The 10,457-nt window shown below is 42.1% G+C and overlaps 1 protein-coding gene across 4 annotated transcripts in view; it reads left to right on the top strand.

The window, feature by feature from the left end:
- RIC8B (RIC8 guanine nucleotide exchange factor B) overlaps positions 1-9,689 on the top strand; it is a 129,595-nt gene extending 119,906 nt beyond the window's left edge. For 2 of the 4 annotated variants that reach the window (XR_003548177.1, XR_337633.2), the window contains 2 exons: positions 371-547; positions 7,263-9,689. Coding sequence is in view for 2 of the 4 variants with exons in the window: in XM_006170355.3 (XP_006170417.1) it covers positions 7,263-7,374 (112 nt within the window). In the remaining 2 variants the exon portion in view is untranslated. The remainder of the gene's footprint in view (positions 1-370; positions 548-7,262) is intronic. The other 2 variants (XM_006170355.3, XM_006170354.3) reach the window with 1 other exon arrangement.
- The last annotated feature ends 768 nt before the right edge of the window (positions 9,690-10,457 follow it).

The following is a 10,457-nucleotide window of genomic DNA, read 5'->3' as shown; positions in this document are numbered from 1 at the left end:
CATAGGAACCAGAAGCCCTAAAAAGCAGGACCTCCTCTAAGGTTCTGAGAAATTATCTAAGCCCAGGCATCCCAGAGTACCATACTTACAGGGAAATGGTGGCTCAGGAAAATGTTAATATATTTGGAAAAAATTAAAACAGACCAGAAAATTTTAAATATGGTATAAATCCCATAATCTCCCACCCCTAGATCTTTAATAAAGTATATTTTTGGTTTTTATTAGCCATCCCAAGGGTTAGGCTGGGGCAAAACAGGGTTTCCTCTTTTGGACGTGCTTTATCTGTGTCCTCTTGCCTGGCCAAGCCCTTATAGATTATGATTCCTTATCGTTTAGTAAGATCAAATTTCTAAATGATGTTTCGTTCCAGTTGAACATTCTTGGAGGCTTATCTCTTCCCTGGCCAGATGCCGGATCAGATGAGAAGCCCGCCATGATACTGTCACAGTGCCTAGAATGGGCTCTTTATCCAGTAGACATCACTGTACTTTTTGATGATAACGAGGGCAGTCTTAACTTGTGTTAAGGCCTGTGTATAGCATTGAAGGTAAGTATGAAGGAGTTGTTGCTATGTGAATATCTTAATCCTGATACACACATTTTAATATATAGTATCTCCAATTTACCATGATATACATATAACTGACATCTAGCCATCCTTTTTCAATAGGACCTTTTTCAATTGAGGACCAGTAGGTCTTCATAAAATGGCCTATTTAGTGAGGGCCATAATTGGATCCTTCTTTGTAACACTTGCCATTGCTTTGATTTACCTTTATTAATCATTTTTAATCATTTCTGGTAGTTTTGCAAAAAGGATTTGTGGTCGTGGTGTATGTCAGTGACAGGAAGGACACTGTATTTGACTCTGAGGTTTAGACTATTTTGGTTAGAAATAGAAGCTTAACAATAATGATTTTGAGTGTCTTAAAAATCAAACAGCTTCTTAAATAAATCAAAATTATTTAGTAGCCTAATACTTAGACTCTTGAAATTATTAAAGAATATTGGGGATCATCTTGTCCAACCCCTCACTTTATAGATGGGGAGACTTAAGCCCAGAAAGGCAAATGACTTGCCCAAGGACACCTAGCAAGTTAGTGGAATATATGAGGCTAGGAGCCAGATTTCCTGATGCCCTTTGTATAAGAAGCCAAGTCTATCCAATTAGTAGTTGGGAATTCCAGGCTGTACAGTAAAAAGGGGAGCTGACTTCTGTTGACCTGTCAGAATGTCTGATGGCATTGACTCCGCAGGGAAATGATCATGGTCATAATAATGAGAATGATTCCTGAAAAATGGTCTCTACATTCTCCATTATGCTATGACAAATGTTCTGTATTCTTTCAATCAGCGTTTACTATGCACCTACCTTGTGCTCCATCCTGACCTTGATAGTTGCACATCACAGCCAGAGAAGACATGGCCTCTGCCCTCGAGTTGCTCATAGTGTAGTTGAGAACGAGGTATCCCTGGAAAACATGATGTAGAATTTCCTGTGGAATGTTCATACCTTTCCTAACTCTGTAAATTTTGTTGAAAGTGGTGAATCTTTGGCCCAAAGACTTAGCTTTCTCTTGGTGGTTTAGTTTTTTGGAGTCCCATAAGACAGCGTACCTTTTCTCTCTGTAAGAGTGTGAGATAATATCAAGTGCAACTAAATGTAGATTACAAAACACTTGTTAAGGATCTGCTGTCTGCAAGGCACTGTGCTAGACACATAGGGATATGAAAAGTGATTAAAACAGAACATACTTTCTTTCTGATATTTTAGAACAATATTGTTTCTAGCTTTTAAACTTTGTTATGCCAATTATTTCTAATAAATATTCTTAAATGTGGGGGCTCTTGAAATAGAAGGCAAAATATCTGTACTCAAATCCAGACTTGTCAGCCTAGGATTCAAGGTCTCCATTCAAATCCTTTCTCGAACCCCCCTATCTCTTTTGAGCTTTCTTTTTCCTTTACTGCAGCCAAGCCAACCTGCTTGCCAATCCCTGCACACAACTAACTCTTGCTTCTGTGCTTCTGCTTGACTAATTCTGCTTCTGAGATGCCTTTTTCCCCGTGAATCCATGTCCATCACTGCCATTACAGTCTGGCCCCAAGTCCTGCAAAGAAGCCTGTGGTCAGCGTCCCTGTCTCCCTTTGTGTCCCTCCCACTTGTGCACAGCTCATACGAATGGTGAAGGAACATTTCTGTGGTGTTCATTAAAATTTCCCATTCTCTGTCCACATCTTGCTGATCTAGATGCAATAGATTGTAAATGAAACAACCCAGTATAATCAAGTCATTTACTAAATCTTTTAGGAGTGACTTTCTAAATCAAAGATTGCATTTTGGTATTTGTGGGCTGCTAGTTATAAGATAGAGAAGGAAAAAATCAGAAAAGTTAGGATGGAAACATAGGAAAAATGAGCCTGTGGGCCATAAGGTAAATCAGGTACCCATCTGTAAACCAGCCTCTCTACTCCCAGACGGAGTAAGAAATCTCCTTTAAACACATTTCAAATACAGTTAGGGGGTGTACTGATGAACCGTCAGATTTAGGGAAAGCAGAACTCTGCCTGTTAATCATCTCAAACTTGTCAATCTGCTATTCTGTAATTCTTTCAATATTGTTCAGTGTGTGTGTGTTTTATCTTCTGAACTGACTTAAAAATGCTTCTTGAGGACAGGGACCATGTCTTTTATTTCTTCTGCATATTCTTCTCCCACTGATTCCTAACTAACATGGGGAAACCTTTTGTAAAGCACATAAGAGACAGAAGCTGCATCCTGTGGGTTCCAGCTGCATCCTAGCCATTATACTGCAGATTTATACACACCGTAGCCTTCTGCCTCATGTCAGCTTCTCTAGCGAGGTGGCCCTTTACACAGAAGGCGACTGAAATCGAGACAGTCTCAAGGTCTTTTAGCCAGTTGAGTGGTGGATCCAGAATCAGAGCACAAGTCTATCTGACTCTGAAACCTATGAGCACTTTTTACTATACCACAGTAATATTAATGTTCGAGTCCTGTGCAATTCACAGAACTCTGATCTACATCATTATTATTACTATCACTACTGCTACTGTAACTCCTCATATCATTGCTAGGAAATAGGTAGAGCTAGTATTATAATAACCCCCATTTCACAGATGGGGAAACAGACTCAGAGACTTGCCCAAGATCACACAACTGGTAAGTGAAAGAATCAGGACGTCTGACAGACTTCCTGACTCCAGATCGTTTTGTTCTTTCCATGACATCACATTGCTGCCTTAATTCATTTGCACGAATGCATGATTGATTACATGGCCAGTTTTCACTGATGCCTTTCCAACAGGAATGTCAATTAGTCCAGGCATTGCATGGAACCATGTGGGAAAGAAAATGATTTATAACTTCAGAGGGGCTTCCATTTTAATGGAGGGGTGATACAGAGCATCCAAAAACTAATTGCTTGAAGAATAGTTCACAAGTGAAAATTCAGATATGGGGCCTTTCGTTCCATAAATGAATTCCCTAATTTGGCCACAAAACTAGTATAATATCTTTAATGATTTCTTTTGTAAAATTGGATTAGGGAGTAAGGATGAAGCTAATAGATTTGACTTGAAAATATTCCACCTGGTTACATGAGAAAGTACTAGGTACTTCATATAAGTTACAGTCCCTCTATTCCCATCCACCAATCCTGCTTATATCTATCCCTACACTTTTTAGCCTGTACCCCTCTTTATTGTGCCCTTAGTTCACCAAACCCTTTTTTGACCTTTTTTGACCTTTTCTTTTGGAGAGGTTTTTGCTATAGGGCGTGTGCACTCGCCAGAGAGACAGAGAGAGACAGACAGAAAGCGAGAAATCACCCCGTAGCAGGGATGGCCACGCCGCAATCCCTCCTCCTCCATTCTCCTCTTAGGATCTTGGGCACGCACACACACACATGCCCAGCGTGAGTTTAAGCCACCAGGTCCAGGACTCGAACCGTAGTCAACTACATGGGAGTCCAGCGACATAGCCATTACACTAACTGCTGGTCCCAACCCTTTTGACCTTTAAACTTATCCTTCAGTGTTTCATTTCAGGAAGTTGTCCCCCTTCTCCCTTTGCATCAGTTACTAGTATGCAATATCTAATATCAATGATTTCTTTTGTAAAATTGGATTAGGGAGTAAGGATGAAGCTAATAGATTTGACTTGAAAATATTCCACCTGGTTACATGAGAAAGTACTAGGTACTTCATATAAGTTACAGTCCCTCTATTCCCATCCACCAATCCTGCTTATATCTATCCCTACACTTTTTAGCCTGTACCCCTCTTTATTGTGCCCTTAGTTCACCAAACCCTTTTTTGACCTTTTTTGACCTTTTCTTTTGGAGAGGTTTTTGCTATAGGGCGTGTGCACTCGCCAGAGAGACAGAGAGAGACAGACAGAAAGCGAGAAATCACCCCGTAGCAGGGATGGCCACGCCGCAATCCCTCCTCCTCCATTCTCCTCTTAGGATCTTGGGCACGCACACACACACACATGCCCAGCGTGAGTTTAAGCCACCAGGTCCAGGACTCGAACCGTAGTCAACTACATGGGAGTCCAGCGACATAGCCATTACACTAACTGCTGGTCCCAACCCTTTTGACCTTTAAACTTATCCTTCAGTGTTTCATTTCAGGAAGTTGTCCCCCTTCTCCCTTTGCATCAGTTACTAGTATGCAATATCTAATATCACAAAGTGCTTCAGCACAGTCAGTTAGAACTAGAAGACGTATATTATAAAATATACATAGGGTTCATGTCAGTGCTAGAGAGAAGTTTTCATGGAAACAGATTGTTTCAGTCCTCACTGAACATATCTACCTGATTGTCATGCAGGCACCTCAGTCTCTTCATGTCCTAAAAGATGTAGCATCTCCCCACCAAATCTGTTCTTGTGTTCTAATTACAGAGAACAGTGTTACTGTCCGCTTAGTCATCTGAGCTGAACCCATAGGGATGTTCTATTCCTGGTCTCCTACACCAACCCTTGCCCTTCCAGTGGGTGATCAGATCTACCTCAGATATGTTTCCTTTTCTTTCCCCAACCTAAGCCTCAGTGCAGCTTTCTGTCTTCTCTCCTACACACTGTTACAGTGACCTCCTAATGGCTTGTGTCTCTGCCACCTACTTCAGTGTGTCCATCACACTGTTGCCAGAAATACTTTCTTATAAGACATACCTAGTCCAACACTCTGCAGGGGAAAATCTAATCTCCCAACTTTCACATTTAAAACACTTGAATATTGGATTCCAAACGACCCTTGCAGTCTTACCTCCTGCCACTCCTGCATTGAGCCTCACCACTCTCCAACTTTGTGCCCTTTTCCAGCTGCATGAGGGCACAGAGAGAGAAAAGATGCACTGACACAGTCAAGAAGACTTCCAAACCACACAAGTCAGTGAGACAAGGAGTCAGTCTGTATAAAGAACACTTTATACAGTTCTCTTTGGCCTAAAATGTTCTGTGCCCTCTGCCAGGCAGAGGGTGTCCCTGTCCATACTCGCCAGGTAATTTGGTCAATACTTCATGTCAGGAGCTACCACAGTTCTTTGTTCCTAACTCTTATAGCATTTACCCCATCATGGCCTAAGTTATTTTTCCTGTATTTGTTTTACCTGCTCCTCAAGGGCAACAGCTACCCCTGTGTACAGTCTTCCTTTTCTTCTCAATATATGACCTAGTTCCTATCACATAGATAGTGAACAGATATTGGAACAGATGAAACCAGTGTGCACCTCCAGTGTAGTTAGAGCAGTTAGTCCAGGTATGGTATGTGTCAAAGAGCAGTAGGCTGGGATTCTGGGATTCAGAAGACCCAGATCCAACTCTCCCACTACATAAGTGACCTTGGGGAAGTCACTCAGTCTCCCTAACCAAAGAAGGGGGTTGGACTAAATGATCTCTCAGGCCCCTTCCAGCTTTAGGTGTTGTGATTCTGGCCCACTTCTTGATTAGGAAACACTTTTCCTACCTCCTAACATTCAGGATCCTCAACTTCGTTGTTGGATGTGGAGTCAGCCATCCGCATTTCCCAAATAGATTTTTCTAACTCTTGGGAGTAGTGTTCTGATACTAGCCAGAGCTGCTGATTAGGCTCTTGTGGCTTATCCAGTGACCACTAAGCTGTTCTCGTCCCTCCCTAGGAGGTTTCACTGCGCCTGTAGCACCATCACTGTTGTGTGGCTGTCCCTTCCCAGGAGGGAGCCTTCTTTGTGCTAGCCTGAGGAGACGGGGAGAGGAAGTTCTATTATTTCCCTCCACTCCAAATCCCACCGACATTACAGCTGCTGCCATGTGGGTTCTTGGTTAGAGATGTGTTTTCAGGAGGTGATGCCTGTTTCTGTAAGAAATAAAGTTTAAGCAGCTCATGGGCCCTCAAGGGGCTACTCTTAAGTATACTGCTGACCTTTGGGGGGTGGGAGGAGGCCTAGAGTTAGCAGCTCAACAGGTTCATTTCTCATAATCTCCATGTAATAAATAAGAGCCTATGAAAAGATTAAATAAATCTTTCCTAATGCTTTTTGATTGGCTTAATCAATAATTAATCATCTTTTAGATGAGGCTGTAACTCGTGGAGTAGATATAATTGGATTAACTGAAAAGAGGCAGTTGGGGAGCTTTGAAGAGATTAAAACGGCCGTCAATCCCATAATTAAGCTGCCACAAACAAAAGCAGTGGTGTTTTTAAAAAGAAGGAAAGAAATTGAGAGAGAGAAGGAAAGAAAAGTTTGAGAAGGCCAACTGATTTGAAGTGAATCAGCAAGTACTTATGTATCACTGGAGAGTGTGAAGGCAAAATGAAATCCGACAGATTTATTCCACTGAGTGAAGTGCATACATATCAAATCAGCCACTTAATTGTGTGCCTCACCCACTGGGGCAGGTGAAATTTTGTTAGCTTTAACTTCACTAAAACAAAACGAATCCACAAAGGGGGGGGGAGTTAATTATTCAAAACAGAGGAGACCTGCTCCTTGTCCTGAGCCCATTTAGACCTTGACTTTTCCTAGTTTAATTGGCTTAGTAGGTTTGGCCTGTGTGAATGAAGTCTTTTATCTCCCTCTTTTTCTTTCCATGCCCCTTTCATCTTTGCTATTACAAACACACAGAGAGAGCTGGGGGGAAAATACTTTGGTTTTTAAAGACTTTCTTTTTTAAAGGATGTGGATTGGGGTGGGGGAGGGGCGTGTGTGTGATGCTGGTGAATACTTTTTTCCTCTCTTTTATCTCTTTTTCCAGAGAGGAGTTGCTTAAACCAATGGGACTAAAACCTGATGGGACAATAACGCCTTTGGAGGAAGCACTCAACCAATACCCTGTCATCGAAGAAACCAGCTCTGACACAGACTAAAAGCATCACCTGCTCAACTCTCAATATTGCTTTTATCAGCATCTTTTCTCTGTAGCTCCAGGGGAATCTTTTCTCTAAAACATTTATGCCCTGCTTTGGCTAGAAACACATTAACTGGTTTACTCATTGAGAATCCAGCATATTTAAGAGGTGATCCTGTGTTTTTTGCAATATTGAGGCATTCATACAGAGCTGCAGTTAGATGGAGTTACAGGGGCTAGAAGTAGGAAGAAAAAATCATTCCATCTTATCAGAATGGAATGGAAGGACTTTGTTCTATAAAGCAGCCCTGGTTGAATCTAGCAATCCTGTTTGCCAAGATTCTTAGCAGAAGATTTAGCAATGTCCTTCCTCACACTTGTGCAAACTGCCCCTTCTGAATCTCCAGCCACTGGAGGCATGGAAGAAGCAGAGTGAGTTGGTAAACAAGGGTGGAGGCAATCACTCTCTAAAGCAGGACTGACTACATGGAAGCCAGGCAGCTGCCCCAGACCCGAACGCCTAGCCCCATTCTTCATTTCAGTTTTGTATCAATATATAGAAACACACACAAACACACACAGAGCCCCAGACTTACAAACTGATGACACTCTAAATGTTTGTTGGTCACTTAGCTTCAACATCAGAATACATTTCTCCCTACGAAGAGTTATAAATGATGGTTTAGTTCCCAGGCAGCTACAAATGCCTATTTATTCCCTCAAGTACCTGAACACTAGTACCGTAGAACTGAACCACCATCTGTACACTGCATGGGGAGCATGCATTCTGAGGGCTACCTTGGGGTGCCAGAACACACACATCCTCTATCTCACCAGACGTAATAGGGACTCCCTGGGTATAGGAGTTCTTTCGTGGCCTCTGCTGGGGCCGGGGAGTCAGCAGCACCTATCTGTATATATAGGTCATTCATACATCATGTTTTAAATTGGGGACTGTATGTGTGCTTGTGTGTGTGTGCTACCTTTCCACCGTATGTCATCAGTTTAATGGTAACTTTATTTATTTAAAAGAAAAGAAACACAAATAGCTACTATTAAACTGATGGAGGTTGTTTATTTTTACTGTTAGAATTGGTCATTCTGTGAAGTGAAAACTGAATCATGCAGTAGACAGTGGGCCTAGCTGATCAGTGGCTACAGTTGAAAGGGGTTGGTTTCCTTATATATGTATGTATGTATGTACGTGTATGTATATACATACGTACACATATATACACACACATAGATAATGTGCTTAACCACTGCCTTTTAAAAGTTGAAATAAAACATTGGGGTTGATTCAATTTAGCCATTTGTGCGTGTTTCTTTGAAGATACGTGGGCTAAACTACCGCACAGTCGATGCTTATTTAAAATGCTCTCACATCCTTAGATCACTTACCATCATCATAACCTTTGTAAGGATAGGTAAAGTATGTGGACGTTAGTGAAAATGCCACTTATCCAAAAGTTACTTCTCTGGCAAAGCAACAAAAAAAGAAATTAAGTTTTAAAAGGCCTTTGATCTGGCAGAAGAAATGACACAAAATTTAACAGTTTACTCATGAGAGAGATCTTCAAGAATATCACTCTTAGCCACTTTGCTAAGATCTGTGTACATTTCCAACATGTTTAGTTATCCGGCTTCCAAGCCCCCAAGGAGGGAAAAAAAAAGGCAAAGCAGGAGGTGGCTAGATTGAAGATAGGCATACTGGAAGCAGCAAAAAGAATTAAAAATGAAAACTAGGTAGCAAGATGGGAAGAGTAAAAATAACTGTCCCAGGAAAGCAAGTCTGAGACCGAGGCTGTTTACCAGAGCTACTCTACTTGACCCAGAAAATAGGTAGACAGCAGTATGGCCTGTAGACCAGTTCTCATAAAGGTGACCCTGACTTTCTTTCAAAGAGTAAGTTAAATCCAGAATACTTCATAAAAGGCTGGGAAGAATATGATATATTAATAGGATTTTCATCCAAAATAGTTGAGCGAAAGGTTGTAGATAACCCATGCTTTAAACAATAGCAAATAAAATGAAACGGCCATTCGTAATATTAGACTAAATGAAAAGCTTAGAAAAAAGAATTTAAGTATTTTTGTTATTTTGTTCTACAAATGCATTTTTAAAGTATTTTTATAATTTCTACAATCAAATAGCTTTGGCATGAGTGTCAGCTTGCCTAAATGAAGACACGTTTAATGAAATACCATTTTACTGCCTTTCTGCAGAGTGTTTGGACAGTCCTGTGTAAGTAGCTGTACTTCTGCTTTCAGTGAATTGTTTCATTTTGTGTTTCTCTGTGCTAGGCAGTGAGCTTTGTTTTTGAGGAGAGAATATGCAGGGGGTGAGTGTCACCCCATCCTGTGTAAGGAACTAGCGTTTGTCGAGCGTACATTGTGCTGGGCTTCTCGTGTATGTCATCTCACGTAATTCACCATCTCTCATGTCATAGAGCCTCTCTAGAAAGCTTCTGGAAGTTACCCACAGCCCGGCAGAGTCCAACTCTGACCACTCCTTCCCCTTTTTTACTGCACACCTGGGCCCATACGGGTCTCCTTAGGGCTTTGAAATGCAGGGAACTGAGTGGGGGAAGGGGAGGGTGGTCATTCTCAGGCCATTTTTAAGCAATAACCTTTTCAGCAGAACTGCTAGCGGGGAGGTGACCTGGGGTAGAAATGCAAGTAGGAAACCTCCTCGCCCAACGCTGGATTTCAGATGAAGGCCTGGAATCCTTGAGGACAGGTCAGAGACCAGGGCTGCAGGCTGCCCCCTCTGCAGCGGGGATGATCAGAATTCACTGGCCACCCAACTTTGCAGGTCCCTCTACCCACCTCCCTCCTGACCTTCGAAGCGGGATGGAGGAGTTTGTCCTGAAATAAGGTATTTGAGTTGCTGCTTTAGAGGAACATTCCCCTGACATCTGTGACTGTCCCCTTGCTCAGTGGTCCTGGAAAGCAGGCAGGGCAGATGCAGCTCTCCCTCCGTTATGAGTAAGGATGCAGGCGAGGCGGTACCAGTGACGCTGAACACCCCCTTCGTACCCCGTCAGTCCTGCCGCCTCCCAGGACCAAGTTTCACCTGTATCAACTTGTTTTCCCTCCGACT

The sequence above is a fragment of the Tupaia chinensis genome, unplaced genomic scaffold (genome assembly GCF_000334495.1).
Source record: "Tupaia chinensis unplaced genomic scaffold, TupChi_1.0 Scaffold148234_1, whole genome shotgun sequence".
In the NCBI taxonomy this organism is placed as follows: domain Eukaryota; kingdom Metazoa; phylum Chordata; class Mammalia; order Scandentia; family Tupaiidae; genus Tupaia; species Tupaia belangeri.
This window is presented reverse-complemented; position numbering and strand designations above follow the sequence as displayed.